We start from the raw sequence: 27,931 nt of genomic DNA on the forward strand, positions 1-27,931 counted from the left end.
CATTAATTAACAATAAATGGTTTATTTTTAATTAAAAATAATGTAATTTACCATAATTATATTAATCTAATATAATTACATTCATTTTGATTGATAGTAAATAATTTTGGCTTAAAAAAGTAAATATATTACATTAATTTAATGTTATTATAAATAATTAATTTACTATAGATTACTACTAACTAATAGCAATTTCAATATTGTTTTGGAAATTATCATAAAATATTGTTATTTAATTTACTATTAGTTAATTAGTTATTGAAATTATTAGAATTGTGGGGATGGCAATTTTCCCTTTAAAAATGGGGACTTACCTTGACCCTCCCTAAATAGGGCAAATTTTTTCAAATCTTAAATAAGGATGGGGTAGAGACGGGGTAGGGACAGGGAAAATATTTTTTCCCCAAATTAGGGACGGGATTTGCATATAATTCCCTAAACCTGATGATAAATTAGTAAAATATCTGTAGATTTAATATTTATTTTTAAAATATCTCTAAGCTTTCCTCATATTCTTATAATCATAGAATCCCATAATCTTATTTATAAAATACCCCAAATTGTCATAACCTAATTCTTAAAATACCCCCAAATTCCCATAATCATATTTGTAAAATATCCAAAAATTAGATTTTTTTTAGATGGATGACTCAGGGGAAAATTTTGGGATTCCCTATCTCCTATGGAGAATGGGTGCCTCGCCCCGAACCTGCCCCACCACTAGGGTCGGGGTAAGGATGGAATAGAGTGTCTTAACTTATGGGGGCGAGGAATAAGGAGAGGTGCCTCATCCCATGCATCGCTTGGCCCCGACTAGTATATATGAGAGAGAGAGAGAGTAGTGGACTTTTTTAAAACTTTTTAAAATTCCTTTGTCATTTAAGCACAAAAAAGTTGGATATGGTTTAAACTTGAATTCATCTAATCAAACTTTGGATCGAATTTGGATCCAAAGTTTCAATGATCAGATCGGATGCGGATGTAATTGGATCTGATCTAAATCCAATCCCATTACATCCCTAATAGAACTTGACTTACCCCATCATATACATACCACACCTATAGTCAACAAATAAACCATTTTGGAGGGCTTCAGCCAAGTATGGCAACGGTGCGGATTGAGGACTAGGACCATATTCCCCATTCTAGACCCTCGACTTTCAAATAAATCTTTTTCCCCGACCCCAATCCATGTCGGGAATAAAAATGACCCTCCATCCTCAATCCCCAATAGAGTTGGGTTCCTCATGGAGGACCTAATTCCGCAAAATTTTAAATTAAAATTATTTAAAAAGGATTCACTTAAAACAAGGGATTTTTTTAAGTATATTTTAAACATGTTTTGATATGAAAAATATAAATAATATGACATAAATTATATTATATTGTAGATATTTAATATGTAATATATGTTTAATATATATAATCATGGCTAAGATGGAGCAGGGCAGGGAATTCACTCCCCATCTTCGTCCCCATCCCTAGTTGGATATCAATATCAATCTTTATCCTCGACCCAATGGGTTCAGGGAAGTCGGGTACAGTGGGGATGGGAAAATTGTCATCCCTACGCATTTGATTGAGCTATGTTGAGTGAGCCACTTTGAGAAGCTACCGAAAATAACTTAATTAGAAAGTTGATTTCTCTTATTATATTATTATATTTCTATTTTTTTTGGGGGGTTTCACCAAACACAACTTTACAGCTTTCCAATGTGAGGCCTACCTTACAACATCAAGGGGGTGTTTTTTTTTTCAGATTTTGAGAGGGGGAAAGTTAGTCAATGGGATTTTGGTTCCCATTGACCAAGAATCCCATGTTCTTTTTTTAGATTTATGTGGGGACCAGTGGAAATTTATTTTCTTGGGTATCACTTGGCAACACTTGAATGGGACAAAAATGCCCTTTTAATAATAGATTTTTATGGATAAAATGGTCATTGCCTTATTTACATGAAAAATAAAATAAAATGGGTAAATGCACTTACCTGGGCAAGTGTTTCCCAGGAAAAAAACTTACCCAGGTAACTGCATTTACCTGGGTAAGTAACTTACTGAAAGTGAACAGGGCCCAAAAGTGAGTTGGGATCTTCATGTTGGTAGAGGGTTGGAATATGTTTTGTTAGCAAGTGATCCTAATTCATCAAAAACCGCTACATGAAAGCCCTCAAGCCTTCCCAAATGGACGCTAATGTTACATTTACAATTGTTTGATGTTATAATGGAATTCGGATCTGTTCCTCATACAACACGCCTCACACCGACCTTACAATGTATTCTGGCCACACATCGAGAATATCTTCTGTATATGTATTTATTATTCATGGGAAGATGTTCCCAATATAGGGTAAAATGTGACTGTGAGACACACTTTGTGAGTAACAGATCCCAATTAGCTAGAATGTCAATGGATTGGGTTTGGCATGAGTCAATTTGAACCAAAACCTGACCCGAAACATGATTAAGACTGACCCGATCCAAAGCCAATATGTTCGGGTAGATGCGGGTTAACAACTTTGCCCGACCCATTGACATCCCTATTATCAAATAACTATTTATTAACTACAACTATAAAAAACTGAATGCTGACCCATTCTCCTCACATTTGCTCTCACTTCAAAAGAATTACACTCTTTTTACCTCCATGAGGAGAGAGAGATAACTTAAGTCTGTGTTTGGTTTGAAAGAAAGGGTGGGGAAAGGTCCCTTCCTTGATTTCCTACATTTTTTTAAACCAAACACAGCCTAAAAAATCAAAAGCAGAAACAAAGTTTATTTATCCTTTTGCCTTGTTACAAAAGATGGACAATAGGTGAATGAGATTCAGAAATGGTAAAAGTTGGAAGAAAATTAGAATTTAGAAAGCTAAAACCGACCAACAGGCTTTATTAAATAAAAGTAGAATGTATGTGAGGCAAAAAAAAAAAAAATAGAAACATGGAATTACAGTCAGATTCCATGAGAACCCACAACTCATCATCCAAAGCTTCTTTTCCTCTTCCCTCCCGAAACATTCTCACAACCCACTCATGAATCATGATCTCATCATTTTCATCTATTGGATTTCTTAAATGTTACAGATTACCCCTCTGGCCCCTCTCGCATGCAACCACCGGGGTCCAAGTAATATTCCTCTTTCAAAGGGATTCCCTCTCTCTCTCTCTCTCTTTCTCCCCCCTCCTCTCCCACATAAGATGCCTTCAAAATCTCTTTCTCAGTTTCTCCTGGGCAAAAGAAAAAAACAAATTTGACACTCATTAACAGTACTGACGACTGGTTCTTTCTCTATATATGCTGGAAGATAGATCACTCAAACTGAATTTTTGACTTGCAGGGTGCAAATTAGACGAACATTAATACCATACCAGATATTTGACAGGTTTTACCCACCTCACGCGGCAGTAAGGTTTGGTGCAGTGAAACAGAAAGGAGATCTGGTTAACAATAACATACATTCCTGTTTTATTCGTGTTTACGTCAAATGACAACTTGAATTGGTCTGGGTTGATGGGTTTTGTTCCGTTGTCTTTCTTGTAAGCTGCTGAAGAGCTGCCACGACAACGAGAGCGTCCAATTTGCACCGGCTCGCATAACGATTTTGTTTGCTTTTTTCACGATATACCAGGTCATATTTTTGTTTTTATTTATTTGGGGTTTTCTTAATTGTTTAATTTTAATCGTCTGTTTGTCTATTCTGATTTGCCAAGGTAATACAGAGATAAAACAAGGGATTCTTTCTCTATGGATTCTTTAGCTCTTCGTTCTTCGTGTTCTTTCGTTGATAAAGATCATCTTGTTTTCTCGTGCAATGTGTGTGATGTGTCTGCAGATTCTCTCTCCAAAACCCCCTACCTGCAATAGATGGTGAGGTGCCCATGAGAGGATTCAGTCCTCTCCGCTTAAATCTTAAAATACAAAACCAATTCTCATTGTTCAACCAGCTTCATTGGATCAACGACAACAATGGGTATCGAGGGCTTTACCTTGAACTCTTCTTCAGCGGTGGTGGAATCTCCGGCCATGCATACCCTTCTGCGAATTTTTAAGGATTTGCCCGTATTGGAACGTGTAGCGGTTGCGATCCACTTAACGCTTTTGGTTTTCTTTCTGTGCTTTGTGTCAGTGAGGCGGCTGGTCGCCTGTATTGGCCGTCGGCTTCCGGTCACTAAGGAGGAGGTGTCTAATGCAAATTCGGTTCCTCTTCGTCACAGTGAAGCTGTGATTCGGAATATTGAGATTGGCACGGGATTCAAAGTCTCGGTTTTCTGTTGTTTCTATGTTCTGTTCCTGCAAGTATTCGTTTTAGGGTTCGACGGTGCTGGCTTGATTAGAGATGGGGCGCAGGGGAAGACGAGGGACTGGTCCGTTCTCCAGTTGCCGGTTGCTCAAAGTTTAGCTTGGTTTGTTCTGAGCTTTTGGTGTTTTCACTGTAAGTTCAAGCCTTCTGAAACCTTCCCACCTTTGCTAAGGATATGGTGGATTATTTCATCTGTCGTATGTTTGTGTACTCTGTACGTTGACGGCAGAGAGTTGCTTATAGAAGGGTGGAAGCATGTGAATTCGCATGTTGTGGCAAATTTTGCCGCCACCCCTGCTCTTGCTTTCCTTTGTTTCATTGCATGCCGGGGTATTTCGGGCATACAAATACTCAGAAACTCCGATCTTCAAGAGCCACTGTTGATCGAAGAAGAAACAGGCTGTCTTAAGGTGACCCCTTACAGCGGTGCTGGGTTCTTTAGCTTGATCACACTTTCATGGCTGAATCCTCTTCTGGCAGTTGGTGCAAAGAGACCACTGGAACTCAGGGACATCCCTCTTCTGGCACCTAAGGATCGAGCCAAGACTACTTACAAGATTTTGAGCTCGAATTGGGAGAAAATGAAGGCGGAGAATCCTGCAAAGCAGCCCTCATTGGCTTGGGCGATTTTGAAATCATTCTGGAAGGAGGCAGCCTGCAATGCCATCTTTGCCGGCTTGAACACACTAGTTTCATATGTGGGTCCTTATCTAATTAGCTACTTTGTGGACTACTTAGTGGGGAACGAGACTTTCCCAAATGAGGGTTATGTTCTGGCGGGGGTCTTCTTCACTGCCAAGCTGATTGAGACCATAACCACCCGGCAATGGTATCTAGGGGTAGACATCTTGGGTATGCATGTGAGATCAGCTCTAACAGCTATGGTTTACCGGAAGGGGCTCAGGCTCTCAAGCTCAGCCAGGCAAAGCCATACCAGTGGGGAGATTGTGAACTACATGGCAGTTGATGTGCAGAGAGTGGGGGATTACTCATGGTATCTACATGACATTTGGATGCTTCCTATGCAAATAGTTCTTGCTCTAGCAATTCTCTATAAAAATGTAGGCATTGCCTCAGTTGCAACACTGGTTGCCACCATTGTATCCATTATCGTTACTGTCCCTCTGGCGAAGATGCAAGAAGAGTACCAAGACAACCTCATGGCAGCCAAAGATGAAAGGATGAGAAAGACCTCTGAGTGTCTGAGGAACATGAGGATTCTCAAGTTGCAAGCATGGGAAGACAGGTATAGAGTGAAGCTAGAGGAAATGCGGCATGTGGAATTCAAGTGGCTTCGGAAAGCTCTCTATTCACAGGCTTTTATTACATTCATCTTCTGGGGATCTCCTATCTTTGTCTCGGTGGTCACTTTTGGTACTTCTATACTGTTGGGTGGTGAGCTTACAGCAGGAGGTGTCCTCTCTGCTCTGGCCACTTTCAGAATCCTCCAAGAACCACTTCGGAATTTCCCAGACTTGGTTTCAATGATGGCTCAAACAAAGGTTTCTCTAGATCGTATTTCTGGATTCTTGCAGGAGGAAGAATTGCAGCAGGATGCCACCATTGTTCTTCCCCGGGGCCTCACAAACATGACCATAGAGATTAGGGATGGTGAGTTCTGCTGGGACCCTTCTTCTCCAAGGCCAACATTGTCTGGAATACAGATGAGAGTGGAAAAGGGGATGCGTGTGGCTGTTTGTGGCATGGTTGGCGCTGGAAAATCAAGCTTTCTGTCGTGCATCCTTGGGGAAATACCCAAAATCTCTGGTGAAGTAAGTATCCTTAATAAAACAATTATATATTGAGTTTTGTGTTTTTCTTGGTTTTATGATTTCTTGTTCCCTTCTTTTATGTTGATAAATAATTATATATACATTTTTTTTTCATGTTTGCTGGATGGTTTTTAGGTTAGAGTATGTGGGTCTGCAGCATATGTTTCTCAGTCGGCCTGGATACAGTCGGGAAATATAGAAGATAATATTCTTTTTGGCAGCCCAATGGATAAGCCGAAGTACAAGAGTGTTATTCATGCTTGCTCATTGAAAAAGGATTTGGAACTCTTCTCACATGGTGACCAGACCATTATTGGTGATAGAGGCATAAATCTCAGTGGAGGCCAGAAGCAAAGGGTGCAACTTGCAAGGGCTCTATATCAAGATGCAGATATTTACTTACTTGATGATCCCTTCAGTGCAGTTGATGCACATACAGGATCAGAGTTGTTTAAGGTTAGAATGCAATATCGGTACTCCAGTCCATTGTTTTGAAGCACTTTCATTCAAAGGTTCTTGGCAAGTACCCTAAAGATGGTTTTTTTATAAATACATGATTTTGGGCTATAATATTAAAATGTGATGCTGCAGGAATACATATTGACGGCATTGGCTACCAAGACTGTGATATTTGTTACACATCAGGTTGAGTTTCTGCCAGCTGCAGATCTGATACTGGTAAAGGATTTTCTGATTTTGACTTCTTATTGTTATAACTGTGTGGAATTCCAACAGCTATCATGGTAGCTAAGGCTCTATGTAATGCGCTTTTGTTAACCTTTTTTTTGTTTGGTTTAATAATTGTTTGAGTAAAGTGAGACTGAAAACTGTCTGGGGGTATTCCTCTTTTTTTTTTTAATAATCCTTTTCACGTGTAAGAAAAGGTTCTTGGACCCTGTAAAGACATTTTCTATGTATAATCATGATAATTTTGATAAGTTTTCATTTTATTCTTCTAAAATAAGATTAAACAAAAGAATAACGTAAAAAATAAAAGAACTATAAAATTTGAGTTGCTGAACACCTTTGCTATGATCCTACAATTTTATTTTGGTCTTCTATGTGTGCAGGTCCTTAAAGAGGGACATATCATACAAGCAGGAAAATATGAAGATCTTTTGCAAGCTGGAACTGATTTCAACACATTGGTTTCAGCTCATCATGAAGCAATTGAAGCTCTGGATATTCCCAAGCACTCATCTGTTGATTCAAATGAAAATGTTATTGTCGATTGTTCTATCACGTCTAGTAAAAAGTGTGACTCAAATGCAAATAATATCAACAATATGGTGAAGGAAGTGACAGAAACTGAATCAGCTTCAGATGGGAAAGCAATTAAAGAGAAAAAGAAAGCAAAACGTTCAAGAAAAAAGCAATTGGTTCAGGAAGAGGAACGAGAAAGAGGAAAAGTCAGCATGAAGGTGTACTTGTCATATATGGCTGCTGCATACAAAGGCTTATTAATACCACTCATTGTTCTTGCACAGGCATCATTTCAGGTGCTTCAAATCGCCAGCAACTGGTGGATGGCTTGGGCTAATCCACAGACTAAAGGAGCCCAACCTAGGACAAGCAGCATGGTTCTTCTTGTTGTTTATATGGCCCTTGCTTTTGGGAGCTCATGGTTTGTGTTTGTTAGAGCTGTCTTGGTTGCCACATTTGGTCTAGAAGCTGCACAGAAGTTGTTTACAAAGATGATTAGAACTATCTTTCGGGCACCAATGTCTTTCTTCGACTCCACACCAGCTGGACGGATTTTGAATCGTGTAAGTTTTCTGTAACTGGAGAGCATATACTTTTACTGAGAATCCCTTGGAGGATCAGAACAGTAATGCAGTATATAATTCATTACTTTCTCTCTTTTCACATTTTGATGGATTATTTTTGAACTACCAGGTTTCTGTGGATCAAAGTGTTGTGGATCTTGATATTCCTTTCAGACTTGGTGGATTTGCATCAACAACCATTCAACTTCTTGGTATAGTTGGTGTAATGACACAAGTTACCTGGCAAGTCTTGCTTCTTGTTGTCCCAATGGCCATTGCTTGCTTGTGGATGCAGGTAACCTAATTATATGCCTTAGTTCTTCTTTGTTATAATGTTTGTAGTTGACATAGTTTTGCACTTCTGCATTTGAAACATAATTAAATAGTTGAATTGTGGGAGCACATAGAGTTATCATAACTTCTACTTCTTTGATAGGGGCACATTTCCAACTCTCATCATTATCATCTAAGCCTTGTCCCAATTCTATGGGGTTGGCTACATGAATCCTGCTTCACCATTCCGTTCTGTTAAGTTCCATATCCAACTGTCTCTTATTGGCAAAAAAAAAAAAGCACCAGCCCAACTCCTACTCGTGCATGTTCATTAATGCAGACTCATAACCAACATCCAGATGTTGAATGAATCCATAGTTGGAATTTGCTATTAATATTTGAAATAAATGAATTTGAGGAAACTTAAGGGGACGACCAGTAGTTGACAAGGTAGGAAAAATCAATTAGGGTGGTTGACCATGTAAAATTAATACCAATGACTGGTACCGGTGTGATACAAATTGGAAGGTTAAACATGGAAGGGCATGTCTTAAAAGATTAGACTTCTTATCCTTTAACTGAAAATACTGTTCCAGAAAGAACTATTAACAGGATTATTCTTTTTTCTAGGGCCAACTATTTGGAGTAAGGGCTTTGCTTATTGGTTGATTGTGAAATTTGAAGCCTATTTCTGCTTAGTTCTTAGTTAAACTTGTTTTATCTGTCAATGTTTCCTTCTGTTGGTATATGCATGTTCAATAATTGATAAAAAAAAGTATATGCATGCAGCCAGGAAGTGAGGCAACCACTTATCCAATTACTTAGTCCTAGTGAATGGAGTGGTTAAGAATTTCTTCCCAGCTAGTAGAGGCCTAAGACAAGGTGACCCATTCTCTCCCTTCTTCACACTTGTTGCTGATGTTCTTAGTAGATTGATCTCAAAAGCAGATGAATAGGAGCTAATAAGGGGCTGGAGACTAGGAAGGAGAAGTGTCACCTGTTATGGTGACCCACCTTTAGTTTGCTAATGATATTATTATTTTTTGTAAGGGAAGTGACTTAACAAAGGTGGACAATCTTAAGAATCTAATAAAGGTATTTGAGAATGCTTCCAATTTGAGGATAAACCTTAATAAAACTTGTGTTGCTGGAATAAATCTGGAGGATGGGAAGGTAGAGCCCATTGCAGCTTACTTAGGTTGTGCCACCTCTTCTTGGCCTTTGACCTACTTAAGGCTTCCCTTGGGTGCAAATCCTAAAGAGAGTAGTTTCTGGTCCCCTATTGTGGAGAAATTTGGGAAATATTTGGCAGCCTAGAAAAAGAATTACGTCTCTATAGGGGGTAGAGTGACTTTGACTAGGGCAACACTTGCCAACCTTCCAACCTACTTTCTTTTAGTCTTTAGGGTTCCCCCAAGGGAGGCTAAGAAATTGGAAAAGGTAATGAGGGATTTCTTGTGAGAACCGGGAGAGGTGAAGAAGGATCATTTAATCAGATGGAAGATGGTCAATAAAAGTAAGGAAGGAGTCTTGGAGATAGGAAATATAGTTCAGAAGAATGAAGCTCTATTAGGGAAGTGGCTATGGAGATGGCCTTTGGAGAGGGGAGAGATTATGGCATGAGATGGTGTTAAGCATTCATGGCTGCTCAGAGAATGGTTGGGATGCCGGGATATCTCATCGGACTACTCTCAAAATACCTTGGAAGGCTATACATGGTCAAGGTTCAAAGTATTGATACACCCCTGTGTATCAGCAGAGGCATATCAGTACTTAAAACCATGTGCCTTGGGTTCCCGAAAGACCTATTAACAGGTGTATCAGGACCCCAATGATACGATAAAATATGCCCGATATGGGGTGTATAGTATCAAAATTTTGAACCTTGTACATGGTATTTTCCCTCGCTTCCTTAGGTTTATCATGTATGAAGGGGATTAAGGGATGATGAGTTGATTTGTATTTCTGAGTTGCTTCAATTACTTGAGTAGGTTTGTTTGGACCCCCACTAAGTCAGATGAAAGAGTTTGGACCCCTCTTCCAAAAGGGACCTTTACTAGTGCTTCCTTTCTAAAATCCCTCACCATCGGGTTTTCCCTGTTAAAGAAGTTTGGATAAGACTTATTCCCCCCAAAATTGTTGTTTTTTGCTAGGAAGTATTCTATGGGAAAATCAACACTTTGGAAAATTTGCAAAAGAAGAGACCTTATCTTTGCCTCTCCCTTAACTGGTGCTTCCTGTGTAAGGCCCAGAATGAGAACTGTTACCATCTACTGATTTCTTGCTCCTTTGTTGCAGCCTTATGGAGTTGGAGCTTTAGTTTATTTGGATGTAGGTGGAACCCACTGTCTGATGTAAGTATTCTGTTTAATCCATCTACTTTTGGGTGGCACACGAGAAAAGGAAAAAAATATGTGGAAATGTATCAGGGCAGCTATATTATGGACTGTTTGGGAGGAAAGAAATGCTAGAGCCTTCCTAGAGAAGGAAAGAAGTTTTGTTGAAGTGAAGGAATGCATCTTAACTAGAGTAATCCACTGGTCGAAGACATTGGCCATGTTTGCTAAATTCTCATTCGATGATCTTTGGGGGAATGGAAGTGTGATAGAGTGGGAACCTCCTCCAGAATGTGTCATTAAACTGAACTTTGATGGGAGCAGCCAAGGTAATCCTGGGCCTTTGGGTGTGGGGGGTGTGCATTAGGAATAAGGACAGCAACATTATTTCCTTATTCTCAAGACCGGTGGGAGTGGGAAACTCTACAAGAACTGAGTTACTAGCTGTGGTTCAAGGGATCCAGGTTGCCAACCAGCTTGGGGTGGAGCTATCTTTTAATTGAAGGAGGTTTTCAGGTGGTAGTAGGGTGGCTGTCAAACCCAGACACTGTCATTTGGGGCTATAGAGACCTCCTCAAAAAAAGTGAAGTGGCTAACCAGTAATATGAGAGTTGATGTTAAATGGGTAAGCAGGTTGGCAAATACTGTAGCTGACTCCTTGGCCAAGCAAGGGGTATCCAGGGAAGGTCTTTTTTGGGCTAGTTTGTAACTTATTCTAGTAAGTCTGGAAAGCTGTATCTAACTTTTCTGGAGAGGTCGCCTCTCCTTAGGATGCTTGTACTCCTTATCTTTGGTGCCTAATAAAATTCATTCATATATCAAAAAAAAAAAAAAAGTGCATGCAGCCATGCATATGTGGTAAAATTATACACCATAAGATCATTTATCCTTTGCAAAATGTCTTGGTTTGTTCTTTTTTTATCTCCTGTTAATTTGGTTTTGTATGATTTTGTACAAGCAATTGTAAATGTGTTAATGGAGTGCCCCCTACCCCCAAAGAACAAGCAAATGCACATGCAATTGTCTGTTTTAGGACATTTAGGTTTCTATATACAAATGAAGTTAAACCTATGAGTTGTTAGGACACTTCCCACTAGTTTTGTGCCATGAAATTTCTACTAATAATTAGATAGTACAGGTGTAGAAGACTATTGTAGAAACAACATTAAAGATACTAGGTAGAAGGAAACCAATTTGAAGAATTGAGTGACATTAGAGGCCTCTGGGATGGACCTTGGTGTGTGGGAGGGGATTTTAATGTAGTGAGATTTACAGAGGAAACTGTTAGTGAAGGGGTATTTCGGTCTTTGTACTTGTTGAGATTGTCGAGTTGTTCTATTATGTTAGTTCGAGTGCTTTTTACTTAAATAAGGGCACTGATGTCTTTTCCTATCACATTAATAATATAATAACAGGTCTGGCCGAAAGTAGGGTTGAATTTTTCCCTAATTCGAACCAGACCTTTTCTCTCTTTGTTCCTCTTTCTTCGTTCTTCTTGCTTGCTTGCTTTACTTGACCGCTAACAGACAAACAGACTTCTAGGGTAGGCCGAACTTCAACATGGTATCAGAGCCAAATTAAACAAATCGGACTTGCCTAGAATTCTGTCTTCTGTGCATTTGACCTAGGTTTTTTTCTTTGATTTCTCAGCCGTCGATTGGAGATTGGGAAAAGGGCTGAAAATGAGTGATCGCTCTCTTCCCTTGGAGGTGTCTATGCCTCCGGTTGTGTCGTGTGTGGTCAGTTGTTGTGTTTTCTAAGCCCTCCCCTAATCAATGTAGGGCTGGTACGTGTGGTGCAGTGGGTGTTTTCTTTCTTGTGGTTGTCCTTCAGGCGATGAGGTAAGGAGTTTCTTTTATGCATAATTTCTGTTATGAAGCACATAAGAGGTATGGTACAGATCGTATGGAGGGGTTTCAGATTGTAGTGTGCTAGGGTTTATGCTGGTTTGTGTGTGATTCAAAGGGAAGTGGTGTTCACATAGTGGTGAAACTTCAGGTAACTGTAGAGTAGGATCTGCGGTGTTACAAGTGCAACTTTCAGCACTTATTATTGCTGAAATCAGTGTGCAGAATTCGGTGAAGTGTCTGTGTGTTGTGTGCAGTGTGTAGTGTGCAGAATTCGATGATAAAAGAATTCAGCAGTGGGAGATAACAGTGATAGTAAACCTAATGTGATGAAATCTGCTGACTATCTGAATGTCCAAATGACCTCCATTAAACTAAATGGGGAGAATTATGTCCCTTGGGCTAAGTCTGTAGAGATTTTTTTGAAGGCAAAGAAGAAGGTGAAGCACATAAGAGAGGAGAAACCCCCCACTGATTCTCATGAGTACGAAGACTAGGAACAACAAAATGCACAAATCATCACGTGGTTATGGAATAGTATGGAACCTAGAATTAGTGTGAACTTCATGTTTCTTGACACGGTCAAAGAGGTGTGGGATCATGCTAAGAAATTGTATTCTGGTCAGGACAATACAACCAGTGTATATCAACTGTATTAGGAATACTTCAATCTGCAACAGGGCAATCAAAGTCTTGAAGAGTACTATGCCAGTATGAGAAACATCCATAATGAGTTGAATGTCTATCACCCTCTCACTCCTTATGTCAAAATTCAACAACAACAGAGGGAGCAGCTTGATGTGACTCGGTTTCTGGTGGGGCTAAAATCCGAGTATGAACCAGTATGAGCCCAGATACTAGGAGGATCAACCCTTCCATCTTTAGAGGAGGTGTTTGCTTGACTTCGGAGGACTTCCATTGGATCTATGGAAAACCCTAGTGTCTCAGATAGATCAACATTTGCAGTGTCGAGAGGTCGAGGTGTTAGAAGTGGGGCTCAAGGAGCCCAGTCTGGTCGTGGTGGCAGTAGTGGCCTAGTATATGGCCGGAGTGGTAGTGGTGGATCTACACATACCCGTGGTGGTGGTCATACTGGAGGCAGAGATTCAGGGGGAGCTCGTGGTAGAGGATGTGGCTCGGGTCCACGGAGGTGTACTCATTGTGGTTTGGATGGACATACTATTAATTACTGCTATGACTTGCATGGTCCACCCTCGACCTGGGCCAATCATGCCATGACTAGTGACACCAGTTCCAGTTTTAGACAAGAGAACCGTTCAACTGATCAGATGCCTCCTACCTCTTCAGATGGTCCAGGCAAGGAGATTGTGAGTGTTCCTTGTGATGAGTATGAAAGGTTTGTTCAATCCACGTCGCAACAGGACACAACTACTTTTGCACACTTAGGTATGGCTTGTTTGGCATCCACACCTAACCCCTGGATTATTGACTCTGGAGCCTCTGATCACATGATTGGAACTCTAGGTGTGTTTTCTTCTCTCACTCATTGCTCAACATCACAATCTGTTACACTTGCTAATGGCTCCACATCATCTATTTGTGGTGTTGGTAATGTTGACCTGAACCCTGTATCCCTATCCTCAGTTTTGTATGTACCTAAGCTTCCATTTAATCTTATGTCTGTTAGTAAGCTGACCAAGCCACTTAATTGCTCCATTACATTTTACCCCTCTATGTGTGTTTTTCAAGATCTCAAGACGGGGATGAAGATTGGTGGAGGGCATGAAGTCGGTGGACTGTATTATCTTGATGGTGGTGGAAAAATGTCAATAGCCCTTCAATCATCTATCTCTCCTCTCCAGTGGCATTGTAGATTTGGTCATCCTTCGTTGAAAGTGTTAAAGTCTTTGGTACCTTTGTTGAGTCAACTTTCTGTTCTAGATTGTGAGTCGTGTCAATTTGGGAAACACCATCGTGTTCTCTTTAGCTCTAGGGTTGATAATCGTGCATTGAGTCATTTTTCTTTAATTCACTCAGATATTTGGGGTCCTTATAAAGTGATGTCATATAATGGATATAGATATTTTGTTATTTTTGTTGATGACTTTTCAAGGATGACGTGGTTCTATTTAATGAAGGAAAGAAGTGAATTATTTACCATCCTCCAGAAATTTTATGCTGAGATTTGCAATCAATTTGGCGTTCACATTAAAATTTTCCGTTCTGATAATGACCGTGAATATTTGTCTTCATCTTTTCAAGAATACTTGGACCAACATGGCATTATACACCAAACTTCATGTATTTACACTCCACAACAAAATGGGGTGGTTGAGAGAAAGAACCGACATCTTTTAGAAATGACACGCTCCCTCATGCACCACATGGCTGTTCCCAAACCCTTTTGGAGTGATACGATGCTCACCTCTTGTTTCTTAATTAATCGGATGGCCACGTCTATCCTTGATGGTCGTTTTCCATTCAATGTCTTGTTTCTCACCATGTCTCCGTTTCCGCTTTCTCCTCGGGTATTTGGGTGTGTCTGCTTCGTCCATAATCTGGGTCCCGGGAACGACAAGTTAGATGCACGATCCCTTAAGTGCATATTCCTTGGCTGTTCCCAGACTCAGAAAGGGTACAAGTGTTACCATCCCAGTTCTCGTCGTTCCTTGGTATGTGCTAATGTTACCTTCTTTAAGTCTACTCCGTTCTTCGAGGGGTCTAGTGATGCTTCTTCCTCTACATCACTTCCTCCTCTTCCCCTTCCTGTGGCTGATCCTCTTCCTCTTGTTCCAGCCGTGCCTACGTCCTTGCCTCCGGTGCCACCGTCCACCTATCTGTCATGTGTATACACATCGCCCACATGTACCGGCTGCAACTCGTTCGGCTTCATCACCGTTGATAGATCTAGCTCCAGACCCGCCACCAACCTCTGACTTTGATCTTCCTATTGCCTTACGGAAAGGTAAACGCACTTGTACCCTTCATCCTATTTCCAATTATGTTTTACTTACTCACCTTTCTGCCTTCCATTGCCAGTTCATCTCTTTGTTATCCTCGGTGGTTGTCCCTAAGGATGTCCAGGAAGCCTTTACTTCTCCAGAGTGGTGTCGTGCTATGGAAGACGAGCTCTCTGCTCTCCATCATAATCACACTTGGGACCTCACCGCTCTTTCTCCTAGGAAACATGTTGTCGGTTGTAAGTGGGTTTATACCATTAAGTACTTGCCTGATGGCATTGACTACACAGAGACCTTCTCCTCGGTTGCTAAGATAGGGTCAATTCGCGTTATCATTTCTCTTGCAGCTATGTATGATTGGCCCCTATATCAGCTGGATATCAAAAATGCATTTTTGCATGGTGATTTGCTCGAGGAGGTCTACATGGAGCAACCATCAGGGTTTGTTGCTTAGGGGGAGGATGGTAAGGTATGTAGACTTAAGAAGGCTATATATGGACTTAAACAGTCCCCTCGAGCATGGTTTGGTATGTTCAGTGAGGTGGTCAAGAAGTTTGGTATAAAATAGTGCCAAGTTGATCATTCTGTCTTCAGTCATGACTCTCCGGCAGGAAAAATACTACTGGTGGTGTATGTAGATGATATCGTTGTTACTTGGAATGGTAAAATGGGCATTGACAGGTTGAAGGCCTTCTACAGGAACACTTTCAGACAAAGGACCTTGGCAAATTGAAATATTTCTTAGGCATAGAGGTAGCAAGATCTAAGCATGGTATTAATCTGTGTCAGAGGAAATATGTGCTTGATTTGCTGGAAGAAACAGGTTTGTTAGGTACGAAACCAACTAAGACACCTATGGAAACAAATACAAGGCTGAGCAGTGATATGGGTGAAGTATTTGAAGACCCTGGCAGATACCGACGACTTGTAGGCAAACTAAACTATCTAACCATTACTCAGCCAGATATTTCATTTGCGGTTAGTGTGGTGAGTCAGTTCATGCAGAAACCTTTGGTCTCTCATTGGAATGCAGTGGTAAGGATTGTGAGGTATTTGAAAGGAGCTCCTGGCCGTGGTTTGCTATACAAAAGTGGTGGAAAACTGGAAATAGAAGGATACACTGATGCTGACTGGGTCGGTTCTATGTTTGATGGGCGGTCTACCACAGGCTATTGCACTTTTCTGGGGCTATGTCACATATTGCTTGTGAATTAGTGTGGCTAAGGAACCTTCTACAGGAGATAGGGTATGACATTAGTACTCCAATGAAGCTCTATTGTGACAATCAGGCTGCAGTTCATATCTCTTCTAATCCTGTGTTTCATGAAAGAACCAAACACATTGAAGTTGACTGTCATTTTGTGAGAGAGAAGGTGTTGAATGGAGTGATAGAGACTGCATATGTTAATACGGGAAACCAGTGGGCAGACTTGTTTACAAAAGGTTTGAGTCGGGGGAGAGTGGACTACATATGTAACAAGCTGGGATTATATGATATATACTCACCAGCTTGAAGGGGAGTGTTAGTGAAGGGGTATTTTGGTCTTTGTTCCTGTTGAGATTGCTGAGTTGTTCTATTATGTTAGTTCGAGTGCCTCTTACTTAAATAAGGGCACTGATGTCTTTTCCTATCACATTAATAATATAATAACAGGTCTGGCCGAATGTAGGGTTGAATTTTTCCCTAATTCAAACCAGACCTTTTCTCTCTTTCTTCCTCTTTCTTCCTTCTTCTTGCTTGCTTGCTTTACTTGACTGCTAACGGACGAACATACTTCTAGGGCAGGCCGAACTTCAACAGAAACCAACAACCCCAGACAGAGAGTGACAACAAGTATGAGGAAGTTCAACCAATTTGTGGACTCTTTTGAACTTAAAGAACTTCCTTTCCTAAATAATTTCACTTGGTCCAACCTTCAATCAAGGCTAATTTGCTCTAAGTTGGATAGATTTTTGTTCTCAACAGATTGGGAGGAACATTGGGGCAATATTACTTCTAGGGCTCTCCCAAGACTTACTTTAGACCACTGGCCTATAGTGTTGGTCAAGGAGGAAGTAAGAGGAGTTGGGCCTACCCCTTTCAGGTTTGAAAACATGTGGTTGGCTCATCCAGGTTTTATTGAGAATATCAGAGAGTGGTGGGAGCAAGCTAATCCGGTAGTTGATTGGGAGGGAATGAGGTTCCACAAGAAACTTCAATACTTAAAATCACAATTAAAGGAGTGGAATAGGGTGGAGTTTGGAAGATTAGAAGAGAGAAAACAAGTTTTGGTGGAGCAAATCGAGGATTTGGACTTGAAGGAAGAGAGAGGTTCCTTTTGGAGAGGAAGAAAGGAAGTTGAGATGGGTTTTGAGGAGGCAGATGGAGGACATCTTGGTTAAGGAGGAAATCAGTTGGAGGCAAAAATCCAGGTGTTTAGTGGCTAAAGGAGGGAGACAGAAACACAAGGTTTTTCCATTCAGTGGCAAATGGGAGGAGAAAGAAGAATTTCATCTCTAATTTGGAAGTTGATGGAGTAGTGTTGTCTCACTTGGCAGAAATTGCAGAGGCTCTAGTAAACCACTTCAAATCTATTTTTAGAAGGCCTATGAATGGGAGAGTGTGGTTGGAGGGATCGGATTGGCCGACTCTAAGTGAAAGAAGAGAGAGTGGTTAGAAAAAAGTTTTGATATGGAGGAGGTAAAGGAAGCAATATTCTCAATGGATAGGACAAAAGCTCCGGGTCCAGATGGGTTCACAATGGCCTTCTACCAGGACTGTTGGGATATTTTGGAGAATGATCTTAGGTCAGTTCTTGAGGAGTTCCACAGAAGGGGTGTAATAAATCCGGGCTTGAACTCAACTTTCATTGCTTTGGTCCCAAAGAAGAAAGATGCATCAAAACCAAAGGATTTTAGACCTATCAGTCTGATGACTAGCTTGTACAAAATCATTGCAAAGGTGTTGTTTCTCAAGATAAAAAGGTGCTTCCCTCTATTATTGCACCCAACCAAGGTGCTTTTGTGGAGGGAAGACAGATCACTGATCAGATTCTCATTGCAAATGAGAGCTTGGAGAGCTTTAGGAAGTCAAAGAAGAAGGGAGTGGTTTGCAAATTGAATTTGGAGAAGGCTTATGACTTGGTTGATTGGTCTTTCTTGATGGAGGTGTTGAGGAGTTTTGGTTTTGGAGACAGGTGGTGTAAGTGGATTTGGGGCTGTGTTAGGACTTGTCATTATTCTATCCTGGTGAACGGGACTGTGGTTGACTTCTTTCCTACATTGAGAGGTCTAAGACAAGGAGGTCTTCTTTCCCCTTTTCTTTTCACTTTGATTGTTGATGTGCTTGGGAGATTGATCCATAGAGCAAATTCAAGGAATTTGATAAGAGGGTGGAGAGTAGGAAGGGAGGAGGTTCCCTTAACATTTCTACAGTTTGCAGATGATACTATCCTATTCTGTGAAGGAGGGAACTTCAATTGGATCCGGAATCTAAAGTTGACAATACAACTCTTTGAGCAGATACCTAACCTCAAGGTGAACTTTGATAAGAGTTGTGTGGCAGGAGTGAGTGTGAATGAAAGGGACCTAAGAGAATTTGCAGGTGAGCGAGGTTGTGCAATTTCGGACTGGCCCCTGACATACTTGGGCCTCCCTTTAGGAGATAATCCTAAGAGTGATAGCTTTTGGACTCCGGTAGTGGAGAGGTTTGAGAAGAGGTTGGCGGCCTGGAAGAGAAATTATCTTTCTTTAGGTGGGAGAGTCACTTTCATTAGGTCTACCCTAGCTAACCTACCTATCTACTATCTGTCAGTGTTTAAGATTCCCTCAAAGGTTTCCAATCTTTTGGAAAAATTAATAAGAAACTTTTTGTGAGAGCTTCGAGAGGAGAAGAGAGATCATAGGGTGAGTTGGGAGGTGGTCATTAGGTGTAAAAAACTAGGAGGTCTTGGGATTGGTAATTTCAAGAAAAGGAATATGGCTCTATTGGGGAAATGATTGTGGAGGTTTTCATTGGAAATGGATAAATTGTGGACTAAGATCGTGGCTAGCATTCATGGGCTAAAAGACAATGGTTGGGATACTGGAATCTTGGCAAGGGCCTCAGTTGCTTCTCCTTGGAAATCCATTCACAATCTGCTTCCAGTTTTCTCCTCTTGGATCAAGTATGGTCTAAACTCTGGTAACCGAATAAAATTTTGGGAACAACTTTGGGTCGGGGATTCTCCTCTGAAGGACTAGTTTCCTTCCTTGTATGCTCTATCAAACTTGAAAAATGAACCCATATCTTATTTCTTGGTCCCTTCAGCCTCCATTTTTGGCTTTGGATGGAACCTAGGCCTGCGTAGGGCAATTAGGGATACAAACATGGATAGCTTGGTAACTTTGCTAGACTCCCTTGAGATTGTCTTCCTAAACCCTGATAAGGAAGACACCAGATTTTGGACCCCTTCTAGCTCTGGTACCTTTTCCTGTGCTTCATTCTTTGAAACCTTAACTCAGCCTCCTATCCCCTTTGGGTTGTCCTTTCCAGTTAAGGAAATTTGGAGCAGGCCTATTCCTCATCGGGTTGGTTTTTTTTGTTGGAAAGTTTTCCTGGAAAAAATCAACACTTTAGACTTACTTCAGAGAAAGAGACCCAACAACTTGTCTACTTCCTAATAGATGTGCTCTTTGTAAAGCTGATGGGGAATCTGGCTACCACCTCATGGTTTCTTGTAAGGCTGCTAAAACTGTTTGGGAGTGGGTTTTCTCCCGTTTTGGGTGTTCTTGGCATCCTCCGGAGACTGTCCAAGGTTTGTTTTCTCCTTTTTCAGTTAGCCTAGGAAGCGAGGGAAGACTATGTAGAGGTATATTAGGGCAGCAGTATCCTGATCATTGTGGGAAAAAAGAAACTCACGCATTTTTTCCAACAAGGAAAGAACATTGGAAGAATTGTTAGATCGAATCCTTTTAAGGGCTGTCCACTGGCTAAAATCTTTGGAGTTGTTTTTAGATTTTCCTGCGGATGACTTGCTAAGAAACTGGAAAGAGATTGCTTCCAATGCTAGATGTAAGAGGACTCTTTGTCCGTTTTGGTCCCCTCCCCCCTCGGGTTTTATAAAGCTGAATTTTGATGCGGCAGTGTAAGGAATCCAAGACCCTCTGGGATTGGAGGAGTCTTTAGGAATGAGGAAGGGATTGTTATTGCTTTATTCTCTAGTCCTATTGGAGAAGGTGACTCTCTTAGGGCTGAGATCCTTGTAGCGCTTGAAGGAATTCGAAGAGCAAAGGAATTAAATATCAGCCGTTTGATCCTAGAAGGTGATTCGAAGGTGGTGGTTAGTTGGTTGAAGACAGAGGACAGTGGTTTGTGGAACTTTAACAATGGAAAAAAAACAGTTCTTATGGCCGGGTAGGGACATTGAGATTCAGTATAGCTGGGTGAAGAGGAGTTCCAACTCATTTGCGGATGGGTTGGCCAAGCAAGGAGTGAATAGGGAGTCTGTTTTTTGGGCTAGTTTTTAATCTTTTCTCTTTGCACTCCCTATGTTTTCTGTTTTTGGGGAGCTAAGATATTTTATCTCCCCTCTTGTATCCATATTCCCTCTTTTCTTTTAATTTAATGAAGTTGGTGTTAATAATAATAATATAATAATAATAATAGTAATAATAATAAATTTTAGGGTTGACAATAAATATTCTGTCACTTGGTTCTTGATTTCAAAACAAGGAAACCAATTTGAAGAATTCCTTCTACATTTTGGCCAATTTGAAGAATTCCAACTACATTTTGGCTTGGATTCATGTAGCCAGCCCCATATAGTTGGGATAAGGCATAGGCAATGATGATGATGATGATTCAGGCTGGGGCCCATTCAAAGTTTGACAAATGCTCAACCCAAGCCAACTCAAGTGGCATGCCTGCGTTAAGGTAACCTATTGAATATGTAGAAATGGCCATTTAAGGAACATTCCATTCCTTGATGTTGTTCCCAGTAGGGCGTATTGGCAGGATTGATACTTGCTAGTAAGCTTTTTGGTTTCTGGATTCACGCTAAGTATCCTGTAGCTTTGGTTGCTTTAACAAGAGTATAGTATAACTTTTATATCAAAGATTACTGCTATTTCTTAAAAAAAAAACGCTTATTTTTTCTTTTTTTCTCGATTGTTTTAACAAATGTGTCCATATTCTGATAAATGGCTTAAATTATCAAGTTAACGGAAATCTTCATGACTGTAAGAGGGGAGCACACATTGTTGGAGCTGGTTTTGAATGTTATTCATCATTTTACTTGAACGTTGCATAAGCACCTGGTAATCCAAGTTTAAAGTTAAAAAAAAAAAAGCATTTTAGTTATCACTGAAAAGTAAGGTGTATTTTTAACCTTATATCTGTGAATGCAGAAATACTACATGGCTTCATCAAGGGAACTTGTTCGTATTGTAAGCATACAGAAATCTCCAATAATCCATCTTTTTGGGGAGTCCATTGCTGGAGCAGCTACAATTAGGGGCTTTGGGCAAGAAAAGCGATTCATGAAGAGAAACCTATATCTTCTTGATTGTTTTAATCGCCCCTTCTTCTGCAGCCTCTCGGCAATTGAGTGGCTCTGCTTGCGAATGGAATTACTTTCAACTTTTGTATTTGCATTTTGCATGACACTACTTGTGAGCTTCCCACATGGGAGTATTGATCCAAGTATGTAGTGTTTTGACACCTTCATTTAATATTTCAAATCTGCTTATTCTCATGAAAATATTTGTGCATGATGATGATGCAAAGCAATGCTATTAAAATTATAGGTTTTAAATAGATTTACTTGAAATCGCTTTTGAGATAATGATCTAATTCATTCCTTCATGTATTTGGTATATAAAGAATTACTCATGTATCTAAATCCAGATAGTCAGGAGAAAAATAGGATGATAATGTACTTTGTTTACAAATAAAAAAATAAAAGCGACTTAATATATTTTGATTTAGCACTTCCATGGAGCAGTTGCTGCTGTCTTTATTAACCAATCACTGCTTCTCCTATAAAGGTATGGCTGGTCTTGCTGTGACATATGGCCTTAATTTGAACGCGCGATTGTCACGTTGGATATTGAGTTTCTGCAAGCTGGAAAACAAAATTATTTCTATAGAACGAATTCATCAGTACTGCCAAATCCCAAGTGAAGCACCAGTTTTTGTTGAGAACTGTCGCCCTCCATCCTGCTGGCCAGAAAATGGAACAGTTGAATTGATTGATTTGAAGGTATGTAGTTCATTTTCTTTTCACCTTTTAGTTCATTCCTATTCCATGGTGAAAGCTGCAATAATTGATGCATTCCAAGTTTCCAACTAAATGCTTCTTTGTGCCCCAAATAAAGCTTGTAAAAGATGTAAATGGTAAAAAGAAAAATAAGAAGTTACCAAACTAGATATGTTAATATCTTTTTGATCGTCTGAAGTTGTGTCCTTGTACCCTAAGTTCTGGGGTTAGGCAAATCTGAAGTTTGGTAAAACGCCCTTACCCAACCCAATATCTCTACCAGTAAAATATAGAAAGGATTTTAAATAGGAAATTAAACCTCTATCTGCGTTCATGTTTTAAATGATGGGGGATCAGTCCCTACGTTCTCCTTCACTGTTCAAAGACCAGTAGATTGCCTCACTTCTTCATGGGTTTGAGGATCTTTAGTAGGTGACTCTTGAAGGATTTGTTGAAATGCTTTGATAATGAAAAGTGTGTGGATGAGTCTAGGGTTAGGTTGTATTGGAAAACTATCAGCCATGTACTTGCCTAGGAAACATAGGAGGAAAAGAGCAAGCACATTGTTACAGCAAAAAGGCTCTTCTTGAAATGAAAGTCTACTTATTCTCTTTCCTTTTTTTTTTATCAATACTTATTCTCTTTCCTTCGCTCATGGATTTTGGCTTCAAAGGAACTTACTTCTGGATTGCCTCTTGATTATTTCATAAAGAACCTTCTAGGAATTCTCCAATTTTCCCTTGATTTTCCTTTCAATTAAGACATTTCCTCTTTTTTTCTTTTGATTGGTAACTGAAAAAAAAATATTACATTTTTTAAAAGAAAAGAAAGATGTATAAGTTGCAAGTACCCCAATACTTATACTAGATAAAATTCACTGAACATTCTTAGTTGTATATTACATTTGAGCTTGGAAAATTTCGGTTCTGTCTGCCCCTTGCCATGCCAATATTTCTGCTAAATTATTTTCTGAACACTTTAACTTACTTCCATTTCTCTTACTAATTAGTGCCTGATTTCTTTTATAACTCGCCTGTGTTGCCATATTACACATCTGCTATTGACCTTCCAGCTCACTACCACCTTTGAGTCTCCCTCTACCACCAATTCTCTTTCCATGCAGGAGTGTTAGTACCTCAGTCCTTAGTGTGTCTCCATGCCCAGCTGGACCCAAGTATAAGGCAAGCATGTTGCTGTTTTCATCTCTAAAGTCTTAGTACACCTCCAAAGCCAGAGCTTGAGGGTCCCAGATTCTCACGGCAACAGCCATAAAATATTTGTTTTATACAGCCATTTATAGGTGGGCTCCATTGCATCTGAATCACTCTCATTTCTAATGAAGAATGAGCTACAACTTGCCAGCCCCTAATCATGTCACCTGTTGAATAAGACACAAAAAACTCCATGGTCTGTTTTTTTTTTTTTTTGATAATTCACTCCATGGTCTTTTTTCCAAGCATTACTTTGGACACATGGTCACCTTTCCGTCCCCCGGATGTTGGGGAGATTAAGCCTTGGTGTGATGTGTCCTCTTTTGGTAATCATTGGCCTTTATTGGAAGCATATTCCTCAATTCTGATGGTGATATATTATGGGTATTAAATGAAACTATTGATGATACAAATTCAATGCTTGGCACTTTACCACCCAGCAATCGTGTCTCTCTTCCTCAGTAATTGTAGGGAATATGGTAAATGCACTTAGATGCAGCAAAGGAATTGGACAGAGCAGTCTATCTCAGATCAGATTAGTTGGATTTTAAGAGAAATGAATTCCATAGTGGATAATCCTGCTAGATCATGCATGAGAAGTTTTTTGTATAGCAATAGCTCTATGCCCTTCTGTTTCTTTTTTTATTTTTTAATTTTTTGGGGGGGAGGGTACATGTTAATAAAATTTCCACACCTCTTCAATGAAATAAAGTAGAACTCACTAATTCAATTTTCTTCTTAAAATAAGCTTGAGAATTAAAATTGAGCTAATGTTGGATCCATGCCTTGACAACTTGCACCTAGGCACCTTGATCCAAACCCAATAGCTTGAATGTTTTCCATTAATGAAGCCCACTTAATGGTGATACTTTTAAAACTTTCAACTTTTTTTTTTTCTGTAGTTAACATAATGAATGGTTTCACCATCAGGAGGGGGGTAGGGGACATAACTAATGAATGATTACATTTGATACATAGAATACTCAACATTCTTTTTACGAGGTCAGCACCTGCTCCTTCCCCTTGCATTAGGTCTCTAATATAAAAGCCCCCTTTTTACTATGTTCATTTACCCATCTTAATACAAGAGATTTTTAAAATAGGACATCTTCCAAAGGTTCTGACAGTTGGACCTTTAATTCCTTTCTGACAGTAGTTGTTTATGTTCAACTATTCAATCTTACATTTAACTTGCCATTTTTATAAAATTTCTTTTCATTGCCTCAAAGCAAAGATGATGAGATGATTGGAAACTTTCACTAGGTTCCTTATTCTCTTAAGTTCGAGCCTTCTATTCATAATTACCCTTTAGTTAATCAAATAGAAGAACCAATTATAGAAATGTCTACCTTGGGTATTTTGATCTTGATGAGAAAACAAGGATCTTTGTTTTTTATTGCCATAAAAAATCTCAGAGTCATTTCAGAAGTATAGCTTTTTCCTGGCTTCTTACCAAGCTCGTAATACACTAATACATGAAAATATTTTTCTTTTCTTTTTCCGGGGAAAACTTCCTGCATATTGTTTTCTGAAACAAATTTCCACTTCATTAGGTTCCCACTGTCCCTGCCACAAAATGCATTTAGCATGTAGAGTGGAAATTTGAGGACATCTTCATACCACCATCTTGTTTATTTAGCTTTTTGACTGTAAACTTGCGTATATGATTTTTCCTCACCCAAATAACTATATATTTTGTCTTTTATCTTGTTTGCATAAGCAGATTTTTGTTTACTTGAATTGTACCTAACAACTCCTTATCCTCTGACTGTTCTGTTCATAAAGGTTCGTTACAAGGAAAGTCTTCCTGTAGTCCTTCATGGAGTAACGTGCACATTTCCTGGTGGGAAGAAGATTGGTATTGTTGGCCGCACTGGAAGTGGTAAATCTACATTGATCCAGGCTTTGTTCCGATTGATTGAACCAGCAAGTGGGAGGATAGTCATAGATGGCATTGATATTTCAACAATTGGCCTTCATGATCTGCGTGGTCATCTCAGTATCATTCCACAAGATCCAACCTTGTTTGAAGGGACCATTAGGGGAAATCTTGACCCACTTGAGGAGCACTCTGATCATGAAGTGTGGCAGGTAAGAATTCATTTCTCATTCCTTGACCTTTTTGTTTTAATCAATAGCTGTGTTTCTTATTTCATTTGATATCCACATTGGAATGGTATTCTAATTATTGAACCTCATAATGTCTTATAGGCACTTGATAAGTCTCAACTTGGAGAGACAGTCCGCCAAAAAGAGGAAAAGCTTGATTCTCCAGGTATGTTCACAAATTTTGATATAATGATTAAACATATATGTAAGCATGCAAATTCATTAATGTGATGTATAGAAGTTTATTTTGATGGTGAGGACTAATCAACTGAATCGTAATTTCATGTAAAATGCCAGTGCTAGAGAATGGGGATAACTGGAGTGTTGGGCAACGGCAACTTGTTTCATTGGGCCGGGCTTTGCTTAAGCAGGCAAGGATACTGGTTCTTGATGAAGCAACAGCCTCAGTTGACACAGCAACTGATAATCTTATCCAGAAGATTATCCGAACAGAATTTAGGAATTGCACTGTCTGCACTATTGCACATCGTATCCCTACTGTTATTGACAGCGATCTGGTTCTAGTCCTCAGTGATGGTAAGTGCAAATGTTCCCAATTTATTATGATAGAACTTAATGAATGTGCATTTAACTTGGCACTCTATCAAGATACTGCATCGATTGTTTTGTGTGATGTTAAATACTGGTATCATCTTATGATCAGGCATAAAATGTTGAGATTTATTTTCTTAATAGCTGTAGAAATGATAGGTTTCATCATGTCAAGTGACCTTCAATGTCATGTCTGTTGAGGACTTATAATTTTTGGAATTTTTCCAGGTCGTGTTGCAGAATTTGATACTCCTGCACGGTTGCTGGAGGACAAGTCATCAATGTTTTTGAAGCTGGTGTCCGAGTACTCTACAAGGTCAAGTAGCGTGCCAGATTTTTAAACTTGATGGTATGCCACACCACCTTGAACAGAAAACTATAGCAGCAGCAGATGTACAGAAATGAGCCATCTGCTACTGCTGCTCCCCTTGCTGCTGCATTCGGCAGTTAAAGAGGAGAATCATATGGAAAGTGATGTGCTTTCTTGTATAGTCAACCCACAGAAGAAAAGAGTAGTATTTATGTGATATGGGTACTCTTCCCATTCCAAGCAGAATTGCTGTATCAGAACACGGCTGGCCCAATGTAAACAAAGATGAGTTGGGTCCATAAGAGTAGAGAATGATAATAAGTTTGCAAGTGGAGGAAATTGCGTTTGAGGAGGGAGGGTTATTCTTGTTGAGCATTCCCAATAATGCAATCTTGGCATCAAATCCAGATGATCGTTCATTTATCTTTATGAAGTTAGCAGGGCATCTACAGTCCTGTATCCTGCGCTGCTGCTCTTGGCAATGTAGTGCTTTTTTGTTCTGGTCATTGTTTCTTCCTCCCTGATTTGTATACCTTTTCAGAAGAATGGTCAGATTAGATATACATGAACACGGATTCTGGGGATAAAATCAGTCATTTGTGTGGCATAGGCCATGATTGGCATGTTCAGAATGTTCTAAGCACTAGATTTACACTTTTTTTTGGATAGGAAGAAGAGCTAGCAGGTGCTAACCCTCCTTGAATGTGCGATGGATGGTTTTTCATTATCAGGGGTGGTTTCTCTCTTCCTCTTATTGTGTGATACTCTACTAATGTAATTTACATTTGCTGAACCCAAAAGTCCAACATCCAGTTGATCAACCACAGAATTGGGTTTTATCTTGTGCCTTTTGCCTGTCTCTGTGTCTCTGATGCAGCGGCCATCACAAAGGCCTTCTGGATGGTTGGGTACATGCCCCCATGGTTGTCCGAACTGGCCTGCACCTGCAGGTTGACCCTTCTGGAATCTGGATTGCTGGGTCTTGGGTCAATTTTTCAACTGGTGGGTAAAGTCAGGTTTGGCTGTTACAATGCATATTTCTCATGCCAGGTGGGAGTGACCAGGTGGCTGATCCCTAGTGTCCCCACTCCATTGGCCAATGAATGGTTTCGATTGGAAATATCATTATTATCCAACATGGCAGAAAAATAGGTTTTATGTTGTGTATACCGTAGAAGATCTCCCTGTTAACCCAATTAGGAATTCATTTTACATGTGTCTACATGTGTATGAAATAATAAAATATTACATATGAAAATTTTAAAACTTTTAAAAATAGAATATATGTAAGAAAGTATCGCTTTTGTTTCCTTTTATATG

The 27,931-nt window shown here is 39.8% G+C and overlaps 1 protein-coding gene across 1 annotated transcript; it reads left to right on the forward strand.

Annotated features, from left to right (window-relative positions):
- The first annotated feature begins 3,196 nt into the window (after window positions 1-3,196).
- LOC148878648 (ABC transporter C family member 5-like) lies at window positions 3,197-27,450 on the forward strand. Its single transcript, XM_088957849.1, has 12 exons — window positions 3,197-3,625; window positions 3,830-6,069; window positions 6,205-6,525; window positions 6,661-6,747; window positions 7,140-7,835; window positions 7,966-8,130; window positions 21,579-21,873; window positions 22,218-22,432; window positions 25,426-25,731; window positions 25,852-25,915; window positions 26,047-26,286; window positions 26,530-27,450. The coding sequence occupies exons 2-12, from the start codon at window positions 3,964-3,966 to the stop codon at window positions 26,640-26,642; spliced, it is 4,608 nt and encodes a 1,535-aa protein (XP_088813975.1). The 5' UTR covers window positions 3,197-3,625; window positions 3,830-3,963; the 3' UTR covers window positions 26,643-27,450.
- Window positions 27,451-27,931: the final 481 nt, after the last annotated feature.

Source organism: Nelumbo lutea, chromosome 1 (genome assembly GCF_056320005.1).
Source record: "Nelumbo lutea isolate HS-2025 chromosome 1, American lotus-T2T, whole genome shotgun sequence".
In the NCBI taxonomy this organism is placed as follows: Eukaryota; Viridiplantae; Streptophyta; class Magnoliopsida; order Proteales; family Nelumbonaceae; genus Nelumbo; species Nelumbo lutea.